Source organism: Artibeus jamaicensis, unplaced genomic scaffold (assembly GCF_021234435.1).
Source record: "Artibeus jamaicensis isolate MK-2021 breed Jamaican fruit bat unplaced genomic scaffold, CSHL_Jam_final contig_519, whole genome shotgun sequence".
NCBI classification, from domain to species: Eukaryota; Metazoa; Chordata; class Mammalia; order Chiroptera; family Phyllostomidae; genus Artibeus; species Artibeus jamaicensis.
The window spans coordinates 7703341-7729776 of NW_026521871.1; the positions used below are offsets into that span (position 1 = coordinate 7703341).

The 26436-nt window shown below is 41.0% G+C and overlaps 1 protein-coding gene and 1 pseudogene across 3 annotated transcripts in view; one reads left to right on the forward strand and one right to left on the reverse strand.

Annotated features, from left to right (window-relative positions):
* Positions 1–26436, reverse strand: part of PXK (PX domain containing serine/threonine kinase like) — a 69671-nt gene that overhangs the window by 23558 nt on the left and 19677 nt on the right. For 2 of the 3 annotated variants that reach the window (XM_037137311.2, XM_037137309.2), the window contains exons 2-7: positions 22599–22649; positions 20102–20149; positions 9520–9706; positions 3406–3483; positions 2843–2916; positions 2126–2200 (exon numbers count right to left, since the gene is read on the reverse strand). In XM_037137311.2, coding sequence (XP_036993206.1) covers positions 2126–2200; positions 2843–2916; positions 3406–3483; positions 9520–9706; positions 20102–20149; positions 22599–22649 — 513 coding nt within the window. Of the gene's footprint in view, positions 1–2125; positions 2201–2842; positions 2917–3405; positions 3484–9519; positions 9707–19371; positions 19462–20101; positions 20150–22598; positions 22650–26436 lie in introns of those variants that run through there. The other variant, XM_037137312.2, reaches the window with a different exon arrangement.
* On the forward strand, positions 930–1072 carry LOC119043418 (uncharacterized; annotated as a pseudogene).

Here is a 26436-nt window from a genome sequence, read left to right on the forward strand (position 1 = left end):
TGACATTTTAATAACTTTACTGAAATTCGGCTCCCATAGCACTATGATTTGCCTGTTTACAGTGTACAATTCCATGGTTTTCAGTCTATTCGGAGCTGTGCAACTATCATACAATCTAATTTTCAAGCATTTCATCACCCTCAAATAAACCCAAGGGATAAAATAAAAATCCTTGAGTTCTACAGATACAAATAAAGAAGGAAGGATAGGAAGCTATTCCTTACAGTAGAATTGCCAACTAGTAAACGGAAGAGAAATGATGGGGTTAGAAAAGCTCAACAAATGCTAAAGCTAGTGGGTTTGATAAAGAAAGGGATGTTTATATAGTCTCAAGATGTCTCCCTATAATTACTTACTGATTAATTCTAGTTCTTTACTAGAAAATAATTAAAGACGAATACAAACATTTAGTTAAAATTGTTCACTGTGGCTTTTTTAAAATCCTTACCTGAAGACATGCCCATTGATTTTAGAGAGAGGGGAAGAGAGGGAAAGAGAGAGGAAGAGAAAAATCCATGTGAGAAACATTGATTGGTCACCCCCTACACATGCCTTGATCAGGGACTGAACCCGCAACCCAGGCATGCGCCCTGACTGGGAACTGAACCCATGACCCTTTGGCTCACAGGATAATACTCCAATGGAGCCACATCAGCCAGGGCAATAGCTTTTTTTTTTTTTAAGAGACAAAAACTGGAGGTGATCCAAATATCCAGATTAGTTAACTAAGGTATAGCCAATGACAATTCCATGCAGCCAGTAATAATGACACTGTTGACAATAAAAGAGGCTCACGGTAAGCCTTCTGGACCAGGTGGATAAGGACATCAACACCTTCTCCATGTGTGTCAGGTGAACTGCAGGAGTAACCCTGGTGAATGGGGTCCGTGGCCTGTGGTTTAGCTAATTCTGAATCCTGGGATGAGGACTGGCTCCTGTTGGGAGAACGGTGTGGGGTGGGGCTGGATCATCCACGCGGACTGTCCAGAGAGGAGAGGCAGAGTAAACCCACCCTACACACACCTCACCCCAGGCTCTTTGCCTGCTCTGTATTGTAAATGGGGGAACATGGGGGGGTGGGGGGAGATGTTCCCTGTATACTACTAACAAAAAAATCAAGTTTTAAAATAATATGTATATTTTCAAATCATATATAATTCTAGAACAGTAACAACTGAACATTGTTATATCTGATTAGTTGAACTACAGGTGAGTTTTCTTTTCCTTTTTTTCTTTTGCTTATCTTTGTTTTCTGACTCTTCTGCAATTAATATGTTTCACTTGTCCACGCCACCTTCTTTTTAAAAAGCCTGCCCATTAAAAGAAATTTAGAGTTGAGTGCCGACAGCTTGTGTCACACAATTAATCAAACTCAAAGACCACAGCATTTTTCTTGGCTACACATCACCCTCATTAAAAGCTTGGTTTTACTAGTTTGACAAGGCACGCTTTCTTCAAAAACAAACTTGCCAACCACCTGGACAGGTCAGCATAACTGCACTGAGTCCATGAGTGACTCACTCCAGGGTCCTACATCCTCACGCAGACCACAGGGAAAGAACGCCAACACTAACTCAGTTTTCTGGACAGATCAGTCTTTCCCTGAAGACATTCTGCATCTATTTTGAAATATATTGATATAGTTTTTTCCACCAAAGGCCTCAGGTTAGAATTGTGTTTTAGCATAAGTAATGCCAGGTTTTCCTAAGGACCGCTTGGTTGGCCTTTGGGAACAGTAACTCAGCCGGGAAAAGGGTTATCCTGGCTTTCCCTCATCCAGCTTACCTAAACCCTATTCATTCTGTTTTCTCAGGCTAAAACAGATCTTTTCATTTCATTGATAAACATCTTCACCAACAATAAAGTGGCTAGTTCCTATTCTGATATTTGCTTAAAATACGAAGTCTATGTTCAAAGTACCACGTTTCATGGGTTATGTATTATAAATGCCATTTAAATAGCCTCTGATCTATGGGACTAGTCATAGCTGTTCTATGGAACAACTTCAATCTGAACTGGAATCCAGTAAACATCTCCACGCTTTTGAGTATATCCAGCTCTTTCTGTCCACAGAAAACACTGTGAATCTGTCACCAACACCAACCATAGCAGGAACTGTACTCACCAAACAGGAAGGCAGAAGTTTGATGAGACACTGAAAATCTTTATCTGACAGATACTTGTCAGGGCCAAGGTCAGCCTAAAAACATAAAAACATGGATGGAAATACCAAGGTGCTGATTTTAGTCATTAAAAAAAAAAGATATAGAACTGTACGCCTGAAACCTATATCATTTCATTAACCAATATCACCTCAATAAATCTAATTTAAAATATTCCTATGTCTTTCTCTTTTTTTATTTGCCCAAATATATGAATGTAAACCAAAGATGAAAATCGCCCATGTCTTGCTGCCTCAAGGTCTTTCTGGAGGGATACAATATAAACAGATAAAAAGCAGGACTTAACTATAATCTTATCGAATTCCATTAACCACGTGTAGCACTAGAACTCCCAAAGTGAGAGATAACAAAGCAACACCCAAGTACTTTCTTTAAAACAAATGGCAATACTGCCAACCCTAAAGAGCTTCCAGAGAACTATTTTAAACTGTTCCTATTTCTTTCCAAATGTTTATTAGTTGATCAAATATAATCATGTTGAAATGACTACATGCACAAGCAAAGTGACTTAAAATGACTATCTTTTGATGTGGGACCGAGAAGAACTTTATAACACCACTCAGGAGCACAATATAATTTCTTAATTCTCTGGTCAATTTCTGCTCTCATAAACCCATCTAAAGTCCCTGAAATGAGACTGAAACAAAAAACCAGCTTACCCAGCTTAACACGAGCCGTTCCTTTGGCTGATTTTTAATCTTCATCAAGAAATATTTCTTCCTTATTCTCCAACCTGCCATAAAAGCAGAAATATGTTTATAGCTACATAATTTTTATGCCCACTGATGCTTCATTGACTAAGGGATAAAAATTAACTTTGGCAATATTTCCATAGCTATATAGGTGCAAGTAAAACAAGCATTTGGTAATGTTGACATGGTAAAGATTGAACTTAAAAATAAAAAAGGCAAAAAAATCACTCCAGTCACAGGAATAATAGGAAAACAGTACTTCAGTTTAGATTTAGTGAATAGAAAGATGAAGAATGAATGATGAAACCAGGTTGAAAGTATGTTACTACCACTGAAATCCTCAGATGGGACTTCAACCAAGATTCACTAAGTATTAAAAGTTAAGAACTGCATCCTCAAGCAGTAAGAAGGCAAAAAGGAAAAGAAATCACCTGCACTTAAGAGTTTTCTTGGGATACATAAAGGGAAGCATGACAAAGAACCCAGTTCTGGGATCTTTTTTTGACAGAATGGGCTTGCCAGTTTCTCACCTATGTCTTTCAGTGGTTCTACCACCTCCCACTTTGGTTCTGATCGGAAGAACATGGAGACCTGCTGTAAGGCGATCTCTGCAAAGACATTTCCGAAACGCGTTAGTCAAGCATATCAGGAAAGTACCATATGCTTAAGATATTTTTCTTACAAATGACATTCTTACAGTCTACGACCTTTAAAAACTTAATTACAAAAACATACACACAGACTAAATGCAATGTGGGATTCTAGACTGGATCTTGGAACAGAAAAAGGACATTAGTGAAATATTAGTGAAACCGAAATAAAATCTGCAGTCAAGAGTAATGTACCAACATTAATTTTTTAGGTTTGGTAAATGTTCCATGGTTATATAGGATGTTAACATCAGGGGAAACTGGGTGAGGGGCATATGGAAACCCTCTGTGCTATAACTGTCATTTTTCTGTAAATCTATAATTATTTCAAAGTAAAAAGTTTATTAAAGAAAAAAGTAATTAATTACTACTAATGTTGTGGGTATACATGTTCATGTACTAGAAGTTCTAAAATATTCAGCCAAGAATTCAATATATGCACTAGGTCATAACCCAACCACAAAACTCAAAATGTTTTCTAAGGTCAGCTTGAAACAGCATTTAATGTTTCTCCAAGTGATATTTATCCCATCTTCATTCCTCAAGGAATTATAGCTTTCACCAACAAAGAAGCGATTAGCCTTAAATATATACTGAAAATAAAAGCCAGTGTTTTAGAAAAACATCTATGTCCAGCAGCAACATGGTTCTATTGTGGGAAGTGATGGTTTGCCTGTTTACCGGAAAAAGTCCAGGCTTCCTTTTGTGTTCGTTTATCATGACAATGTTTTCTCCTTTTAAGAAGACAATGAGAAGAGGAAGTTCTTTAAAGTTCAATGTATTAAAAAATTATCAAAATAACTGTGGTTTTGCATTTCCTACAAAAAGCAACATCTGTAACTTGCTATTTCTCAATGCGGTGAGTAAATGAAGCCACCCAATTCCTGAAAACAAACAGAAATCCTGCAGATTCGCTGTGGAATTTCACTGCTGTGCAGCATTAACTATACTTCAGGCAGGCTGGAGAGACATCATGGACTGGGCAGAAACGCTCTCCATAGGTCAAAAGTACCTCATCTGAAATCATCCTGCAGAGAGCCGGGCACGCAACATCATTTTCATGCACTTTACAGTACATTATGAGTTAAGAGATTCGGGGAAGAAAACCCACTGGCTGTTTGTTTACTGATTCAATATGTAAAGTGTCAGTCCACCCACAAAGAAGAAAAGATGTGAGAACCAAATACAAAACTGACTCCATTTACATTTGTTCTAACTACTCTAATGTGAATAACCATTTGGAGGGATTGGATGTGACAGAAGCATATAAATTTTCATTATCAACACTGGGAACTCTGTTCCTCCTCCATAAATAATGTTGATATAAAATGTTTTCAGTATTTACAAAATAACTTGAATGTAAACAATTTAAAGGAAATTCTTTTTTGTTGCTGTTTTGATTTTGAGAGACAAAAAGAGAGAGAGATGAGTTTGTTGTTCCACTTATTCATGCATTCAGTGGTTGCTTCTTGGAGGCGCCCTGAGAGGGAGCGAATCTGCAGCCTTGGGGTACAGGGATGGCACTCTAACCAGCTGACCTGACGTATCCAGCCAGGGCAAAAGAAATTCTTTTAAGTGGAAATCATTCATATCAACTTTGAGAAGGATCATGAAAAGTAACTTTCTAAATGTAGTATGGTATCATTCTAGGAGACTGTGAAGGATAGTTTGTTCGAAACTAACAGTGACTCATAATTCCCCACAAAATCATTCCTCAACAATATTGACCATATTCTACCATGTGCTGTACACTGTTTCAGAAACAGGGAAATAGCTGTGAACACATGGAACAAATGGAATGTGAACAAAACAGAAGGTAAATTGAGGACTGGGAAAGAGCTTTTTATACCTTAGGGGGCAGGGAATTATGGAAAGGACATTTTCTTTCCACTAAACTATGATTTATTGTCAAGTAAATCACATGACTAATACGGTCCCAATATTAATCCCCCTTCCCCAGGCAAAACACTTAAATGCTAAGCATCTATTCCTCTGCTTGGAAGATTTTACTGGTGTCCCATTTCCTTACCAAGTCAAAACCTAATGTTCAACCTAGTTCTGGCTTTGTCTCCTACAACAGTCATGCTTCACTCTCCCTTCACTCTGAGATTTGCCTCCCTCAGTCCCTGAAGACTGGCCTGTCCCCACCCCTCAGCATTTTCCATTCTTGCCCATCTATCCTCCGAGGCTTAGTCCAAATTTACTGCTCCCCTAGCCAGGACCCCTCCTTCCCTTCCCCCTGGTGCCCTCTCAGTGCTGTACCTGTCCCTCCTTTGGGATTCACTCACAGATTGTCCTGTATCAGGGCTATTCTCTTCCCCTAGACCAGACCCTCTGGCTGAAAAGACCTCTCTCCCCTGGAGCACTGCCCCTGCCTCTCAGCCTCGCCAACTTCTACTCACCCCTCAGATCTCCATGTATGTAGCACCTCTTCTGGGAAGCCTTCCATCTTCAGATCTAAATAATCTGCAACCCTATAAACTGCACCCCCCCCACCCAAGGTGCTGCCCCACGTTTACCCTGCCACAGTCTCCTCCCTGCAAAAGTGCCCCGGGTAGGGGTGAGGGAGACTATTCCTTCTGCGTTGCTGTATTTCTAGCACCTGGCACATAGTAGGTGTTCAATAAATATTTCATGCAGCGAGAACTAAGGGTTCAATAGATGTTCAATGGGTATGGATGCTCTCTCCTGTTAGAACATGAAAACCTAAAAAGGAAGGCATCTGACCTCATTTTCTTTAGCACTGAAAGATACAAGGGGGGAAATGCAGGCTCATAAATGCAGATAAACAAGCCCTAGACTGGAAATGCAGAGCAAAGCCTTCAAGTCCATTCTGCTCTTCCCACAGCGTTGACTCTGAGCTGGGAAGACACCAGCTGCCCCCATTACATGCAGCCTTTGAGCTCCTAGATCCCAGCCCCCTGGGATGGCTGCAGGGGACAAACACTGAGCCTTTCAGCCGTGCAGCTGAGCTCCAGGTCCCTAATCTACTACAGGAAGTGGTGCAGCAGAGGCCAGCACAGAAAACAGCCGGACAGGGGCCTCCACCTTCTCCAAAGCATCCCACTCTTGCTCTGACCACCATCCCCCACCCCCAATCTCTCCTTTGATACTTTTATTCTGGAGCTCACTATTATCAACCTATTCGTGGGATTTGTGGGGCTTTAAGACCAAAGGGAACTTCAACCCTCCCCAGCCCACAGCCCCCTCCCCCAACTCCTGTTTTATAGACCTGGACCCTGAAGCCCATGGAGGGCAAATGCTGCTGCTGACAAAGCTGGGACTAGGATCCAGGCCTACTGATTTCTGGACCAACGGACTTCTGTGTAGACATTAAAACCCCCCTTACTCTGAGGGGGTGTGAGGTTTGGGCTGGGCAGATGGCTACAGAGCAGTGAGGCTTTTATACAATAGAAGTACCTTGCTAACAAAGTGAATAAGAAGGTGGTGGTGGTGGGTGGGTGGGTGGGTGTGTGTGTGTCCCAACACCAACCCCTCATGACTGGGAGACATCTATTTTCCCTGTACAACAGCTGGTTCTCAATTAGACTTTCTAATTCAAGTGAACACCTCACAATTCCTACACAGAGGATGATGAGCCACACTGAGTTTTGCAAAGCCTGGGCAAGTCTGCCTGGCTTTCTGGGGATGGCTCAATCAAGCTGCTGCAAAGGAGGGGGCCCAAGCTTCCCTTTCCTGACACAGCTGGTGAGTCAGCCTAGAGCCAAGACAAGTCCTGACATTTCATTCAAAGGGGGAAATAAGTCAGCATCTCTCTGAAAACAGCAACCATTCACTACTGTTCCGCTACAGGACTATAAGTCAATCCAGACAGCCCACCCTCTGACAATTTTGGGAACGACTGAGGCGCAGCACGGAGAAATGAAATGAGCGATGCTGCTGTGAAAGAATGCGAGCTGTGCTGGGGACCTCAGCCCTGTGACGCTTTCCCTCCCAGGTGAACCAAAAACAAGTAGAGGATGAATGCAAGCCTTGTTAACAATGCAGCGTTCAACGTGTAACCCGTAGTTAATGTGAATTTGAAATGAACTTTCCTTTATCCCACTGCATTCTGGAAAGGCATTTTTCTTACTCCTACTTCTATTAGAAGACAGCAGGTCCCTGCGGGGTGTCCAACCTTTTGGGGTCTCTGGGCCACACTGGAAGAAGAATTGTCTTGGGCCATACGTTAAATACATTGTGATATGTAATCACAAAAAAATCTTATAATGTTTTTACTATATTTATGATTTTGTGTTGGGCCACATTCATAGCCATCTTGAGCCACATTCGGCCTGCCGGCTGCAGGTTGGACACCCCTGTAAGAGTGAGGCTTCTTAAACTTTAATGACCATGCAGATCACCTGGGGACCTTGCTAAAATCAGATCCTGATTAGTAGGTCTGAGATGGAGCCCAAATTCTGCATTTTAGACAAGCTCCCCCAAATACAGTGCTGCTGGTCAGCAGGCCATACTGTGAATAGTGAGGTCCAAGGACTGTGGTTTTCAAACTCAGCTGCACATTGGAATCTCTTGGGGAGCTTTAGAAATCACCAGCCTGCCTGAGACCAGTATTTCAGTTGGTCAGAGCATAGGCCCGATACCCCAAGGTTGTGGGTTCTATCCCGGGTCAGGACACATACAAGAAGCAACCAGTGAATGCATAAATAAGTGAAACAACAAACCCTTGCCTCTTTCTCACCCCCCTCCCTCCCATCCTCTCTCTCTCTAAAATCAATTAAAAACAAACAAATTTAAAAAAAGGAAGGAAGGAAGGAAGGAAGGAAGGAAGGAAGGAAGGAAGGAAGGAAGGAAGGGAGGAAGGAAACCATGAGCCATACCTTCAGAGATTCTGATTTAACTGACATGAGTTCAGCCTGGGCATCAGAATTTTATAAATCTCCCCAGGGGATTTGATTATGCAGAAAAGTTTGGTGTCTGACAAGCAAGCCTCTACTTCCCTCTTTCTGAAAGAGGAATAAAATTTCCTCCAATTGCTTTAAAAGCAGTTTTTTTTAACCCTCACCTGAGGACATGCTTATTGATTTTACAGAGGGGAAGGGAAGGAGAAAAACATCGATCAATTGCCCTTTGTATGCACCCTGACCTGGAACTGAACCCACAACCTTTTGGTTTGCGGGATGACACCCAACCACCTGGGCCACACTGGCCTGGACCCAAACCAATGTTTTTAAGGACCGAAAAAGTAGTATGTAAACAATCTTTTCTTTTAGTGAGGAAATCGGCTTATTAATAATACCCAGAATTCCATTTAGAAAGAATCTAAGCACGGTTTAGCTTTAACAAACCATTTGAGTTTTAGTATAATTAGTTCAGTCCTCCAATGGTTTCCTTTGGTGTCTTCAAGGCCACACCAGACTGTATTGAATATTTAATCACCCATGCTGCTGACACTGGGTTCCGGTAATAAATGCCAGCTTTGTGTGGAACTGGTGTCCTTTCCACCTCGGTCCCTTGGCTTCCGCCCTGTTCCGTGGAAGGTTTGAAAGACAGCTACCTCCTCCCTATGTTGTGCACTGAGTGGGTCTCAGTGAACCCCTGGGAACACAGACAGGACCCTTTAGAGTCGCTGCTGCGGTAAAGTAATTCTGAGAAAAGCCAGACACACTGTGTACCTACAAATACAAAAAGGAGCCAAATACAAATCAATTGCAATTACCGTATAGGTTATCATGGATTATTTACTATCAATTCTGTCAGGGAAGTTACTAAAGACAAGAATGTAAGTACACGGACACAATAACTTCTCCTCCAGATTTTTCTGGGCAGGCATTACAAACATGTTAAAACTAATTATTTTCTTTTATACACCTACAGTAAATTACAATCAGGTAAGAACTGGTGAATGAATAATACCCTATAACAAATGTACACGTCTTCCCGGTGGAATAGTTTCTCCCACATATTTCATCTTCCACAAAGCACAGAGCCTCATTAGCCCCGTGACCACCGCTCACAGACCCCACTGCTTACCAGTGTAGTTTGCGGAATAGTTGTTTGGATCTAAAAACTTCTTAACCAGCTCACAATTAGACAAGATATGATTTGTGGTGATAACGTTGAGATAGTTCTGAAGACCTTTCTGTCTCTCAGCTATGAATTCACGATCCATGTTACCAATCAATTTTTTGGGAGGAAGAGGTAGACACAGGCCTGCAATCTTTAAGAAAAAAAGCATTATATTATACTCATGTCATTCCTGAATAAGATACATTATCAGACTCCTGAGCTATCATATTTCATTCAGTCTGAGACACCAAAGATTTTAATGTGCATCCTAATTTCAGTGACATGAAAATGTGAAAAAACTGTGCATCTTAGAATTCGTAAAATACTGGATTAAGCATAATAACTATAAAACAATTTTTTCTTTTTAAAATTTATTTTAATTGTTGTTCAAGTACAGTTTTCTGTCTTTTACTCCCATCCCAGCTCACCCCCCCAGTGCTCCCCACCTCCCTTCCATTCCCACCCCCCTTAGTTGTTGTCCATGTGTCCTTTATACTAGTTCCTGTAAATCCTTCCCCTTTTCCCCTGAAATTCCCTCCCCTCTCCACTCTGGACACTGTCAGCCTGTTCTCTATTTGAGTGTCTTTGGTTATATTTTGCTTGCTTGTTTGTTTTGTTCTTTAGCTTCCTGTTAAAGGTGAGATCATATGGTGTTTGTCTTTCACTGCCTGGCTTATTTCACTCAGCATAATGCTTTCCAGTTCCATCCACGCTGTTGCAACGGGTAGGAGCTCCTTCTTTCTTTCTGCTGCATAAAATTCCATTGTGTAAATGTACCATAGTTTTTGGATCCATTCATTTACTGATGGGCACCTAGGTTGCTTCCAACTCTTGGCTATTGTAAATTGTGCTGCTATGAACATTGGGGTTCATAGGTTCTTTTGGATTGGTGTTTCAGGGTTCTTAGGATATAATCCTAGCAGTGGAATTCCTGGGTCTAAAGGCATGTCCATTTTTAGTTTTCTGAGAAAATTCCATCCCAGAAATAAACCCAAGTCTCTACAGTCAATTAATATTTGACAAAGGGGGCAGCAACATAAAATGGACTAAAAATAGCTTCTTCAACAAATGGTGTTGGGAGAACTGGACAGCTATGTGCAAAAAAAATGAAACTCGAGCACCAACCTACACCATACACAAAAATTCAAGGTGGATAAAAGACTTAAATATAAGCCATGACACCATTAAAGTCCTAGAGGAGAACATTGGCAAGAAAATATCAGATTATTTCACGCAGCAACATTTTTACTGATATGTCCCCTAGAGCAAGGGACATAAAGGAAAGAATAAACAAATGGGATCTCATCAAAATTAAAAGCTTTTGCATGGCTAAAGAAAACAGTATTAAAATAAAAAGAGAACCAACTATATGAGAAAACATATTTGCCAATGATTCCTCAGACAAGGGTTTAATCTCCAAAATACACAAAGAACTTACATGACTCCACTCTAAGAAGACAAGCAACCCAATTAAAAAGTGGGCAAATAACTTGAACAGACATTTCTCCAAGGAGGACATACAGAGGATCCAGAGACACATGAAAAGATGCTCAGTATCACTAGCTATCAGAGAGATGCAAATTAAAACCACAATGAGATACCACTTTACACCGGTCAGAATGGCCATCATAAACAAAGCAACAAACAACAAATGTTGGAGAGGTTATGGGGAAAAGGGGTCCTTAGTTCACTGTTGGTGGGATTGCAGACTGGTACAACCACTATGAAAAACAGTATGGAATTTTCTCAGAAAACTAAAAATGGACCTGCCTTTTGACACAGGGATTCCACTGCTAGGATTATATGCTAAGAATCCTGAAACACCAATCCAAAAGAACCTATGAACCCCAATGTTCATAGCAGCACAATTTACAATAGCCAAGAGTTGGAAGCAACCTAGGTGCCCATCAGTAAATGAATGGATCCAAAAACTATGGTACATTTACACAATGGAATTTTATGCAGCAGAAAGAAAGAAGGAGCTCCTACCCGTTGCAACAGCGTGGATGGAACTGGAAAGCATTATGCTGAGTGAAATAAGCCAGGCAGTGAAAGACAAACACCATATGATCTCACCTTTAACAGGAAGCTAAAGAACAAAACAAACAAGCAAGCAAAATATAACCAAAGACACTCAAATAGAGAACAGGCTGACAGTGTCCAGAGGGGAGAAGGGAGGGAATTTCAGGGGAAAAGGGGAAATATTTAGAGGAGGACACAGTATAAAGTGTATAAAGTCCACAGTATAAAGTCCTAGTATAAAGGACACATGGACAACAACTAAGGGGGTGGAAATGGGACGGAGGTGGGGGACATGGGGAGGTGAGCTGGGATGGGAGTAAAAGACAGAAAACTGTACTTGAACAACAATTAAATTTAAAAAAGAAAGAGAATTCCATACTGTTTTCCACAGTGGTTGTACCAGTCTGCAATCCCACCAACAGTGAATTAGGGTCCCCTTTTCTCCACAACCTCTCCAACACTTATTGTTTGTTGCTTTTTTAAAAGTGTTTTTATTTTTATCAAACTTATACATGAACATTATTTCAAAAGTCAGTTTTTTATTATTATTCACAGTTCCATGACATCCCTCCCCCCGGCCACCAGACGACATATCCATTCCGGACATACCCATTTCCCCCCACTCCTCAGAGACAGCTACCTTCAATTCTTTCAGACAATCTTATGGCACCAAGGGATGCTTATGTTGTTATATCTTGATTTTTCATTTTTAGGAATTATCTATAAATCCTCTATCATGGAAGATGAGTATTAAGTTCTCTTTCACTATGTTGACCTCACCCCATACACACCCTGTTCCTAATCCTTCTAATATAGTTATGTTACCATTTTTTAAAATTTATTTACTTTTAGAGAGGGGGAAGAGAGGGAGAAAGAGAGAAACATCAATGTGCGAGAGATACAATGATTGCCTCTTGCATGTCCTCAACTGGGGACGTGGCCTACAACCCAGGCATGTGCCCTGACCGAGAACTGAACTGACAACATGCCAGTTCACAGGCTGCACTCAATCCACTGAGCCACACCAATCAGGGCGCTATAATTTTATTTAGTGTAGTACTCATGTTTACTCTGGGAAAACAATATTTATAGCCAAAAAGCCATGCTTACTACTCTTAGCATGGTTACTTTCTATCAACTGGCAGTTTACTTTTTTTAGTTTTCTATTCAACTCTGAACTCTCTGACTAAGCCTTTTCTCAACACATTCGCCTACAGAGACGCATTAATTTCACCTTGTTGAGGAGCATCTCCCAGAACCCAGCATCCTGCTTTAAGCAGGACTGATGGTCCCTACACCTGCTGGCATCCTTGGACCTCCCTTTACCATATCGCTGGAGATGCTTTTGTCTTTCTCCTCCTGATGCTCATTTCTATGTCGATCCTTTTCCTTAGATATTCCCCCTATTTTTAGAGGAGATATCCTGTCAACTTCCTAAAAGAGGGGCAAGTTCTGGAATGCTTGCATGTGTAAATCTGTCTTTATTCTACCCTCACACTTGATTGACAGCAAATCTTGATGTGGAATCGAAGTTGAAAATGTTTTTTTTCTTCAGAATTTTTAAACTACTTTATTGTCTTCTAGTTTCCAGTGCTGTGGTTAAAGGTTCAAGATTCTTCATTTTTCCCCTCCAAGATTCTTCATTCTTCCCCTCCAACACACAAGCTTTTAGGATTGCCTCTTTGACCCCAGTTTGTGAATCCCATGTGCCTTTACGTGGGTCTACCTTCTTTCTCTGTGCTGAGTACTGGGCCCTTTCAACCTAGAAACTAGTAATATCCTTACATTCTTTGGTATTTCCTTGTATTAGGTCATTACTTCTTCCTCGCCATGTCCTTTCTTTCTTTTTCTGGAACTCCTATTATCCAATATGAGACCTTCTAGACTAATCTTCTATTCTTATCTTTTCTCTCCTTTTTTCCACCTTTGTTAAAACTTTGTTTTCTACTGAAAAAGTTTTCTGGGATATTTCCTTTATCTTTCAGCCCTTCTAAAGTTTTAATTTCTACTATTATCTTTTTAAATTACATTTTATTGATTATGCTATTACAGCTGTCCTAATTTTTCCCCCTTTGCCTCTCTCCACCCAACACCCTCCCACACACACACCTTCAAGCAGTTCCCCCCACCACGTTCATGTCCACGGGTCATCCGTATCAGGTCTTCGGCTGCTCCTTTTCCTGTATTGTACTGTACATCCCCACGGCTATTCTGTAACTACCTGTTTGTACTTCTTAATCCTCTCCCCTCTTCACCCATTCCCCCACACCCCTTCCCATCTGGCAACAATCAAAACACTCTCCACACCCATGATTCTGTTTCTGTTCTTCTTGTTTGCTTTGTTTGTTTTTTTGACTCAATTGTTGATAGATATGTATTTATTGCCATTTTATTGTTCATAGTTTTGATCTTCTTTTTCTTAAATAAGTCCCTTTAACATTTCATATAATAATAGTTCAGTGATGATGAACTCCTTCAGTTTTCTACTATCATCTTTTTTATTTCTCAGTCCTCTCCTTTTCTCCCCCCTTAATAGCACCCTAAATGTAATACAATTTCTTATCTCTCTGAGAATATAAAAGAATTTTTCTGAAGTACCTGAAATGTTCTTCTTACTCTACATATTATGCTTCTTGAAGGTTTTTTTCCTGTTTGTTTCAGTTGTTATCATTCATATTAAAATGTTCTTAAGAATCTGGTGATCCTGGGTTGTCTGTTCATATTTAAGAGCAGAGCACCAAACGCTGATGAGAAGCTCTAGGTGAGTGCCTGTGGCTTGGCTGTTGTGGGCTTTATTGTATCACACGACCTCCCTCAGGGCTTGTGACCTTAGTCTTCAGTCTGAGAGTCTTTCACTCTTTCGTCTTAGCCTGGGCAGACACCCTCCCTAAACCTTCTGGTTTCCTGCCCAGAAGGTCTAGGCCTAACTGCCAGTGTTCCAGGAGCTGAGAGGAAGAGGGCAGAGGAGAGGCTGGTGGCTGAGGGCCATGCTCCTGTTTGTTACGTAAATATTTTCTACTGTGCCCGCATTCTCCAGTCCACAGACTATTACCTCTCCAGAAGATAAACTTCTAGTTTTCTGTGGGAGGGAGAAGGGCAGGCCTAACTTGCTTGGATTGGTAAGATCTGGGGACCTCACTGCTTCTTAAACATACTTTCAACTCCTGATTTTATTTTATTTTTACAGATTTAATTAATTAATTAATTAATTAATTTATAGAGAGAGGGGAAGGAGGGAGAAAGAGAGAGAAAGAGAAACACTGGTCTTAGAAAGAAATATTGATCGGTTGCCTCTCATACATGCCCTGACCAGGAACCAAACCCACAACTCAGGCATGTGCCCTGACCAGGAAAGGAACCTATGACCTTTTGCTTTGCAGGACGACACCCACCCAATTGAGCCACACCAGTCAGGGCTGAACTCCTGATTTTAGCTTGACCTGGCCCCTCTCCGGAGGCAGCACCTGTGATGTCAATTGCTAAAACTTCTGGAATTTCTGTGGTGTAAACTGGACCCAGTGGGGTTATCCATCCCCCATGCCAGAATTCTGCCTTCCCATATCTGCTTAATTGGTATGGCGTTTCAGCTTCAAATGTTGTGCTATGGTTTCCTTCTGTCCTATTTGTCCTTGAGTGTGTGTGTGTGTGTGTGTGTGTGTGTGTACACTCACATGTAAGATCGATTCACTGTTTAGGAGTGGCTTCCAGAGGGAGGAAAGATAAATGCAGATGCTCAAGGTACTATCGTTTTCCAGATCATGTAAAACTTTAAAGTCTATTTTTCAAACTTAAAAACAAGGCATCAGAGTAGTATCAAAGTTTAATGAGTAAAGTCACTTTCACAGAGCAGCGCTATTCTTCACTCCTGCTTGGATTAGGGCGGTCCGAGTGGTGTGTGTACTGACCGAGAGCAGAGTCGAAAGAGAAGGCCACCTTGAGTTCAGACAAGGCTGTAATTGAAACCACCCTTGTGGGCAAGCCTAAGTTAACCTGCTCCACTCTGTATTTTTCAAAAAACAGTGAAGACCTTGAACTTGACATTAGATAAGATGAAGAGTTTGGCTGAAAATTATAAATTACCTGTTCTCCAACTATGAAAGAATGTCAGACAGGATTATACCCTAAGAACCCTAAAACACCAATTCAAAAGAATTGAATTCTTTTGAATTGGCACTGGGTGGGTAGGCTGGGAGTAAAAGACAGAAAACTGTACTTGAACAACAATTAAATAAATAAATAAAAGAATGTCAGAGTGCCTTTAGAGTGAATTCTGTACCATGGTACTGCCAAATAAGACACACACCTCAGGTTTTTTCCTCATGTGCATGCATGTGCGTGTGCGTGCACACCTCAGGATATGGCTATATACACAAATAAATGTCTAAAAGGACTCACACCATCTGCTTGAGAATGGCTACCTCTGGGAGTGAGTTGATCAATTAATTTTTTTCATACTATAGAATGTTCTCATTACTCAATTACTACTTTTTTTCAATTAAAAAAGGAAAAGGAAAAAAAAACCTTGTTGCTTATCACATTGATTATCTACTCAGCCAAGATTTTAAAAATGCCATTGACTGACATCAGCACATCTGCCCACACTGCCTGCCCACCAGCTGACCCTATCACATCAGGCAGAATGGACAGTCACATATGATAACATATCACATATGGATTCAAACCTCAGCAGGGGTATTTTTCATTCATGGTGGGGATGTGAAAATGAATCTGATAATGTATCTGTTTCAAACTTTGTGACCTCCCAACTTCGACCAATGTTTTCAAGCTTCATTTCACTTTAGGAAAATGTACTCATCTGTCCAGACATACCATCAGCTTTCCCAATCATCAGGTGAGAGAGTCCTTTGCTGACAGCTGTGGTCATCGCTGCATCCCTGCTACATCAGTCTGCTGGACATGCTGGAGGTGTTTTCCTGCCCTAGTCCAGTATCTTACAATAAATATTCCTAAAAGTACTAAAACTAGGCAACGTGTTATTTTAAAATCTTGTCTTTTAAAAAAAGATTAGCATCCAAGATACACTCACTTTCTCTTAGAATTTCAATTTTCTCCTAGAATTTCTAAAATGCTTACCAATCTCAGAATATAAAATTGAGCAAGTCAGTGACTAGTCAGAAGGGAGGGAAAGAGAATACTAGCACATGGGGTGACACAGTCACTAAGCCAGTGTTTCCCAAGAAACCTCCACGTTGATGGCTTGGAGCCATGACACCTCACGGCCCATTTTCCCCAGCTTTCTTCTTTAGCATGCCCTATGGACTCCCTTCTCGAGTTCCTTGTATAAAGGACACAGTCCCCCAAAGTTCCACTCACAACACCTGCAGAGTGACAATGCAAATGGGAGATGATCACCAAAATGGGGCCTAAAGCCCATAATCTGTCCCACGCTAGGCTAGTAGAAGCCTCTAAATTATATGACAAACTATATCACAGTTTCAAGAAAACTAGCTTTTGTCTGGAGGAAAAAAACCCTACAGACTCTGAATCTGTTCATCTCTCCCTTCAGTATCAGATCTTAATAGTCTACACACTGCCTTCAACCATATTCCAGTGAATATTCTAGGGAGTTCTACACTCTCAACAGAGCCTTAATTTGTTCCAATTTCCCTTCAGTGTATAGTACAGTTTCTCCTATGTCGACAATGGGCAGTAAAATTCAAGTAACAAAACTTTTGTGCTACAACAAACCTGAGAAGTCATCTGTTTCAACCCTCTGGTTCAGATGGGGAAAGTGGGGCCTGAGAGAGGAAATAACTAAGACAAGCAGGTGAGGGGCAGAGCCCGGGCTCCGACCCAGTTCCTCCCATTTCACCTCCGGCTTCCTTCTTGTTCCTTGTCGTATGCTGTCTCCCTAGATCAGCAATTTCCAACCTTTTTCATCTTGTGGCATACATAAACTAATCACTGATATTCTGTAGCACACCAAAAATATGTATTTTTTGCCAATCTGACAAAAAAGTAAGTATGATTTAGATTCAACCACACTGGTCAGCTATTATTGTGTTGGCTGTTGTAAAAAATCCTTGTGGCTCACGAGTTGAAAATCGCTGCCCTAGATGATCAGTACTTTGATGGTGCCTTTAAAATAAGGTGGGATTTTTCTTCACTACAAAATATGTTCACTATAAAGAGCAGAGAAAGTGCAGCTTTTTTTCTATTTTTCTTTTCATATAGCTTACATGTGCTTATTTGCAGAGAACTTAGAGAGTACAGAACAGTATAAAGAATCAGAAAAATGCCCTGGCTGGTGTGGCTCAGTGGACTAAGCGGCTGGCCTGCAAACCAAAGGGTCACCAGTTGGATTCCCGGTCAGGGCACATGCCTGGGTTGCAGGCCAGGGCCCCAGTGGTGGGTGCTTGAAAGGCAACCACACACTGATGTTTCTCTCCCTCTCTTTCTCTCTCCCTTCCCCTCTCTAAAAAATAAAATAAATAAGTCTTTAAAAAAAAGAATCAGAAAAACACGTAACTCATAATCCTACTACCTGGGTTCACCACTATTAACATTTTCGCATATGTCTCCCAATCTTTTTTCTAAACATTTCATGTAATTATATTATATTTTATATATAATTTTACATCCTGCTTTTTTTTTCACTCAGGCATTTTCCTACTGAACTCAAGAAAACTCTGCATATATGTGTTATATTTCTCTTTCTTCATCAGGAACTCATTATCAGTCAAGAAGGGTAATCAGACACTGAAAATCATTGTCACAGTTTTATTCTGTGGTTTTAGAATATTTTGGGTCTGTTTTATAGAAGATATTTTGCAATATTTTGTTGCCAAAAAGCTGTATGTACTTTCTTCTATTTGTTTACTTGGATCCAGAAAAACCTCCCACTTGAAATGATGTCTGGCCATATCCTGCCCAACACAAGCCAACATCAATACACATGAATATTTGCATTTGAAATAAGATGCACATTGAAAGTACCCATTTTGAAAGGGAAAATTAAACTGAAGCAAAAAGAAGATTCTATTATATTAAAAAGGCCATAATTAAATAGTCACAGAGATCCAACCTTATATCCCCAGAGCAAGAACAAACAGGACATAAAACGCTCCTTCCCACAGTCATTCTCAGGAGCTGAGCACAGGCAATTTAATTTTGAGAAGTATTTCTCCCACAATTCTTACCCAGCTCTGGCTGAATAACATTGTACAAAGATGACTCCATCTTCTTTAAAACTGGGCAAAGGTTCACTTATGCATAAGGGTGAATACTCATAGTAAGTTCAATGTTAATTCTCAAATGCTCGCTCCACTGTGGAAATGTCCTGTGGGATGTCTGGAGGGATTTGTGGGGAATATCCATGGCTGGAATGAAGTGCACATTTGTACCTTATCTACAAGGTCATCACAGGCCCCACTTTTGTCTGAGAGTAAAGAATATGTTATGAAAATCTGTATATGGAACTAACTAAACCCATCTATGAGAATTCAGTCTCAATATTCTATCTAGAGACTTAAACTGATCATATTAAAATTAAAATTTTAAAAGACAACATGTGTCAAATGCATGGTCCTATGACAATTACATAAAGGTTTGCAGATACTCAGGACAACTCTATTGTAAGTAAAATTAGACAATCCTGCTTTTAGCAGTGCTGTAAATAATTTAAAGTGTAGACTCTACAAATGTTCTTTTCCAAAGGCTGATCAATAAAATATGGCGTCTTGATGAAAAGGAATCCTTCCTAGCCAGCAGTCTTCCTGTCCTTTTTGGACAGGATCGGAGGTCACTCAGACTAAGTGACAATGGCTAGCTCACCAGTGGAAGGGAGCCATCCTTCATCTCCTTGCTGAGCTGGTAAGAAGCCAAGTGCTCTGGCTCAGGTAGTAAGGGTTTTGTGTCACCAATCAAATCTGAGCTGTGACACAGCCCAGGGGTATTCAGTAATCCACAGCGCTCGACCGATCTGCAAAGGGAACGCATGGGTGGCACTGCCAGTATTTCCTAGAGCACTAAAGCCCCTCCAGGAAGGACCCTTCAATCATTACCAGCACTGGCTGTTTCCGCAGAGAGACTCTGCAGCTCAGCCTTCTTTCCATTATGGCCACCAATTAGGAACACTAAAATTAAATGGATTTAGAAATATGTATTTAAAAGGAAAAGTTACACCAAAAAAGTCTCTAGTTAGTGCTGAGCACTGATCTGCAATGCTGACTATGCAGCCGAGTTCGGTGGAAAGAGTCTGAGACAGTTCCAGCTCCCTCTCAGTGAACAAGCCCAGCGCTCCCCTCAATCACCGCTAATGTGAGAAAAGAGAACACACATCGCATGACTGCGGGAAAGACGCAGCATGGCACAAAGGCACACACTTTCAGGGTCACGATCACAAAACACATTTGTTCCCAAAGGTTTATTTTTAGAGCCACACATCATCTGTTCCCTTTGCCAGGAAAATTTGTTAATTTCTTGTTCTCATTATTGCCATTTCCAACTGGTTTCTAAGACACCCCAAGCAAGCAGTGTGCCATTAGTGCTTTAAAATATTTACCTGCAAGCTGTTGTTCAGCAAATCAAAGTCGCTGTATCTCCTAATAACCTATAAGAGATAAGACAGTGGTATTTTAATTCAGGAAAGACCATCTCTTTTCATTTCCTTATTTAATATTTATTGGCATTCTAGAGCCGAGGCCCTTGTGCCAAGGACAGTAAGTCTTACATTTATTCCTTAACTTGCCTAGCTTGACAGGCCCCAAGAACAGACCTAGCAGTGTGCTGGGCTGGCCGGGCTGTGGGAAACTGGCTAATGCCAGCCAAACTCGCAAGACGGCAACAGGTAAGAGAAAGTGATGATTATTTCTTTTCAGTGTAAATCGTCATTTAAATATCTCTCTTATTAATAACCAGGCACCTGGAAAGATGACTTAATGATTTACCAAACATGATTTACTGAACATGAAATCAAAGAAAAAGGAGGTAGACAGTTTTGAGGCCATGTCATCCTTGACTGGATAAAACTTTCCCCAGATGAGACCCCACCACTCCGGAGACCAACTCACACCTGTAGGCAGAGAGCCGACCCTTCTCCCTGATTCCCAGTTCCCCTTTGGGTAGACAGCCCACCTCTCACTGTCTATACATTCTACCTTAGTTATGTTGATGTCATTGACTAGGCCATTGCCAAATTCTACCACCTCTTCGGGGTCTGGGCAAGGAAATTATTTTGCTTTTGAATAGTTTGACTTCAACCATTATTGATGATTCTCAAATGTTAACATGCAAAAGAATTACCTATAGATCACCTGGGACCCCACCACAGGGAATCTAACTCAGTAGCTCAAGGGTGGGGGTCCAAGAGTCTACATTTCTGTTACTTATCTCCTGGGCTGCTAACCAACCTAAAAAACTGTATCAGGTTGATTTTTCTGGAAGGATACTGCTGTTATCCCTGCTTGTCAAATATACACCCAAAGTTAAATATAAGGCTAACCCTGGTAAGTGCAAGGGAGCAAATATGGCACAGCAGTTAATCATGGAGGATACATGAATTCCAACCCTGTTCTGTTGCTGATTTGAGTGTGACCTTGGACCAGTGACTTACCTCTTGAATATAAAGTGGGGCTAATATTACCACATAGGAGTGTTCTTTAAAGGGTAAATAAATTAATGTGCTTGAACCAATGCCCAGCAATAAATGCTCAATAGATGTTAAATATTACAATTATTTAAACAGAATGTAGGTTGAAATTTCCGGCAAAGGAAAAAACAAAATAAGGGCTACTGTGGTCAAAGACTACTTAAGAAAAGAAAAAGCCCTGGCTGGTGTGGCTCAGTGGATTGAGCACCAGCCTGAGAACCAAAAGGTCACCAGGTCTATGCCCAGTGAGGATACAACCTGGGTTGCCAGGTCCCCATCTGGGGGCATGCCAAAGGCAAATGATTGATGCTTATCTCCCTCTCTTTCTCTCTCCCTTCCCCTCTCTCTAAAAATAAACAAATAAAAATCTTTAAAAAGTGAGAGAGAGAGAGAGAGAGAGAGAGAGAAATAGGCCAAAATGGAATCACTTTTGCTAAAACAAGTCACCAAACCAAAATCCTAATTGCAATTTTAGCCTCTCCCAGGAATGGAATTTTAAACCAACCAGTCTGGAACTGCCTGATCAACAATAGTGTGGTAATCTACCCGATAAAATCCAGCCTTCTAAGGAAAGTTGTCCTTACCAGAAGTAGTCCATTCTTTTAACTTCTTAGTCCCACCCTCTTTCTGCCTATAAAAACCTTCTTTTTTGTACAACTCAATGGAGCACCTCTCTAGCTGGTAGATGGGATGCTTCTGACTCATGAACAGCTTCATAAAGCCAGTTAGGTCTTGGAATTTACTCAGTTGAATTGTGTTCTTTACCAAAAGTAAGGCTCAAGCTCGGCTGTGAAGGACAAGATAATATGAGAGAGGAGGAAGGTAATTATAATCACAAAACAGGACAGAAGTGGCCCCTATACAGAATTCCTCTGCAAGTCCAATGAAAGGACCTCTAGATCTATGCAGGAAGTTTGTTTCTCTCTGAGGCCACCACTGAGGAAAGCAGAGCCCCATCTAAGTCTATGAGGAAACCAGCACTAGAAATGGCCCATGAATGAACTTGGCAGTCCATAAATGCAGTGTCCACGCTGTATAATGTCCAGGGCACTGTGTCACCTTCCTACCTGGTAGACTGAACTGTAACTTCCCCCATGCAAACCACAGTTGCAGGGGAGGTCTGAATTCAGAGGACCTCAAAGGAGGTCTGAATTACCAGGAACAAAGTAAGTAATCTGCCTACCCTACTTACTCTGGGTGTAGCTAGAGAACAAAGTTCTAGATACTCTCCCTGGTAGCAAACTAAGACTAGAATATCTCTTATAACATACATGTGAAAGCTAAAAGTTTATATCTAAAAGAAACGCAATTTATACTTATGCATGTTCTCATTTTTCCAGATTTTTAGATGCCACAAGTCAGAATTTTGCTTAAAAATTTAAAATACTTTTCTATGGACTAAAATGCTTACCTGCCAACTATTTTCTACAGAAATTCCTCTTTGCACCCGAATGATATATTCCTAAAAAAGAAACAACGAGGGGTTAAAGAGCCTTAATTATAAAACACCCAAATCAGGAGATCAAGAATAAATGAAAAAATCAGAGACTTCAGGACAAAGAAAATTACTAGAGAGAAGGACATTACATAAAAATAAAAGGATAATCTACCAGCAAAACATAGCAATCGTTAACGTGTACACACCAAACACCAGAGATGCACAGTATGTGAGCGAAAACTGATAGAACTGAAAGAAGAAATTGACTGAAATCCACGATTACCGTTGGAAACTTCAACACCCATCACTCAGCAATTAACAGAACAACTAAACAAAACAAAACAAAAAAACTATAAAAATATAGAGGAACTCAACAATACCATCAAGTGACAGATTTACAGGGCATTTTAGAACACTCCATCCAATAACAGAACACGCATTCCTTTCAAGAGGATATACGGACGGCAAAGCACATGAAAAGACGTTAAATATTACTAGTCGTCAAACAGATGCAAATTAAGACCAGAATAAGATATCACTATGCATCTATCAGAATGTCTGAAACAAAAATAATGGTAACACCAAATGCTGGCTAGCACACAGAGAAACTGGACCATTCCCACACTGTCTGTAGAAATGTAAAATAGCGCTGCCATTCTGAAACGCAGTTTGGCAATTTCCTAAAAATCTGAACACACAGCTATCATACAATTCAGCAACTGCACCCCCAGGCATTTATCACAGAGAAATGAAAACTTGTGTTCATACAAAAACTTGTACACAAATGTTCATAGCAGCTTTATTATAAGAGTCCCAAAGTAGAAACAAACCAGCAGATGTTCTTTAACAGCTAAACAGTTAAACTTTGCCACATCCGCAGCATGGAATACTACTCAGCAACAACAACAACAAAAAATTATTAATATATGCAACATCTTGACAAATCTCCAAAGAATTATGCTGAGTGAAAAAGCTAATGCCAAAAGATTATAAACTACACGTCTCCAATTTATTATTTTTCTTTCAACTTTATAATGGTGTGACAGTGATAAACATTCAGTAGAAACCCTACTTCAAACTTTAAATTTGCCTCTTTCCCCAAGCTAACTATACACAGTGTGAAACTCCATCATGATGCTGGTCCGTGGCAGCGAGCTCCCAGTCAGCCCCAGGATCACCAGGGTAAGTAAAGGATACTCCACAGTACACTGTGTTGCCAGTGGTTTTGGATATTGTGTTCTGAGCACCTTTAAGGAAGGCTAGGCTAAGCTGTGATGTTTGGTAGGTTAGGTATATTAGATGCATTTTCAACTTAGGATATTTTCCACCTAGGATGAGTTTATCAGGATGTAACCCCATCATAAGTTGAGAAGGCTCTGTGTATAATTCCATTTATATAACACTCATGAAATGACAAAATTATAGGTAAGAGCAGATTGGTGGTTGCCAAGAGTTAAGGCTGTGGGATACTAGAGTACATGTGCCTAGAGAAGTATAACCACAAAGAAACTTTTCTTTAATATGACATTTTCTCCTTGCTTTCCTCTTGATTTAGGCTGGCCTCATCCAGCACCCTGACTTACCTGCCTCCTTTTCCCAGGCATGTTCACTCCCTTAATCATTAAGCCCTCAGGACAATGAGGTTCTAGTCAGCATCACATAATCCTAGGAACAAAGTTACGTGTCTGTTGACCCCAGAGGCAGTGTCAGTCAAACTAGACATAACATCTAGGCCTCAACTGTGTTTCAGTTCCAGGCCCAGATGAAGGGCCAGATGCACTGATCAATGACACCCTGACCCCTACCTTAGCACCCAACAATCAGTAGAGACCATGACCCTGACCATGACCATGACCCTAACTCCCTTGGTCACCATGACTAATGATTTTCCCCCTGTATAACCCGTGCCCTGGAAGCCACTGGGGAGCCAGGTCTTTGGGCATTAGCTCACCTGTGACTCTGTGTGGGCCACTTCCTAAAAATAAACCCTTGCTTTCTTTGCTACAAACTCCTGCTTGTATCCTGTTGGGCTTTGATGTACATAGGCAAATGGACCCCTTTAGTCCAGTAACAGAATGGCAAAATGAGGTGCTGTGGTTGGAATATTTATGTCCCCACAAATTTATATGTTGAAATACCAATTGCCAAATATGATGGTATTAGAAGGTGGGGCCTTGGGGAGGTACTTAGGTCACAAGAGTGAAATCCTCATGATGGGATCGGTACCACATTAAAGGGGCTCCAAGGGATCCCCTGCCCCTTCCACCCTGTGAGGACACTCTGAGAAGGTGCCAGCTATGAACCAGAAAAAGGACCCTCACTAGAAGTTGATTGTGCTGGAACCTTGATCTTGGACTTCCAGCACCCAGACTGTAAGAAATAAATTTCTGTTGTATATAAGTCACCCAGTTTACAGTATCGTGATGGCAGGCTGATGGGACTCAGCCATGAGGGATGCTTGGATTGATGGTGAAGGGGAGCAGAGTTGGCCACCCTAAAATATGCCTCTTTGGGGATATTGATTATTTTAGGCTGGTTTATTTTAAGAAACAGCAGACAAGGGAGAAACTCTGAATAAGGAGAAGTTACCCTTTGTAAAGCACATTCACATTTGTAAGGGAAGTCTGCATCTGTAAGAGTGCCCCCGCATACACGGCCTGCCTTCACTGTCAGCGCTGAAGGCAAGGCTTCGGTCTGCACGACGGACGACCTTACCCCTGTTCGCTGAGCTTTCCCTGTGACCTCCCACAACTCACTGTTATCTTCAACATCTTCTGTCTGTAGCTGAAGGTGATATTTAAGGTGATGATTTCTGCCATTTCAGTGAGTTGCTCAGCCTTCCTGGTATCCCAGGAAGTATACGTGCTAAGAAACTTAAATTTGCTTTTCTCCTGCTAATCTGTCTCATGTCAATTTGATTATTTGGCTAGCCAAAAGTTCCTTAAAGGGTACAGGAAAATTTTCCTTCCCTGACAATGTTCTGTATCTGAACGACCTGTACTATAGTTTTATAAGATACTGCTTACCACTGAAAGAAATTGGGCAATGGATATATGTGGCAGCAGTCAGAAGACTAGAAGACCTGTGACTGTTAGTGATCAAATTTTGTATTTTATATGCATTGTCATCTAGAAAAAGCCATGATAGAGAAAACAAGTAAAAAGGTGGAAAAGATACGCAGTGATGGCATTCTGCAAAAAACTTTATCCTGTGAGCCCTCAAATCTGCCTGATCATTAAAATCTCCCTGCTCCCTGCAGAGAGGTGTTAAAAATACACATTTCCAGGCCCTGCATCATCAGAATCTCTAGGATAAAAACCTAGGAGTTACAAGTTTTAATAGCCTCCCCAGCTAATTCTTCTTCTTTTTTTTTAATCCTCCCCTAAGGATTTTTTTTTTAAATTGATTTTAGAGAGAAAGGAGGGAAGAGAGAAGCATCGATGTGAGAAACATCTATCAGTTGCCTCCCATTCATGCCCCACGTGGGGACTGAACCAGCAACCCAGGTATGTGCCCTGATTGGGAATTGAACTGGAAACTTTCCGGTGCACAGGATGATGCTCCAACCAATTGAGCCACCTGGCCAGGGCACCCTAGGCAATTCTTAATTAAATAAGCAGTTTATGATGAAGGCGTGGTAGGCAGTTAGACAGACATGAGCAGAGCAAGGATGATGGGCCAGGTACAGGTCACCAGGGCAAAAACCCTCAGGTCCCTGGCAATGGGCAAAACAGGGAAATAAGGACCTCGTCCCCAGGGTGACCTTTGCTTCCCTAGCACATCACTGGTTTAGACCCCCTGACTTTTCATA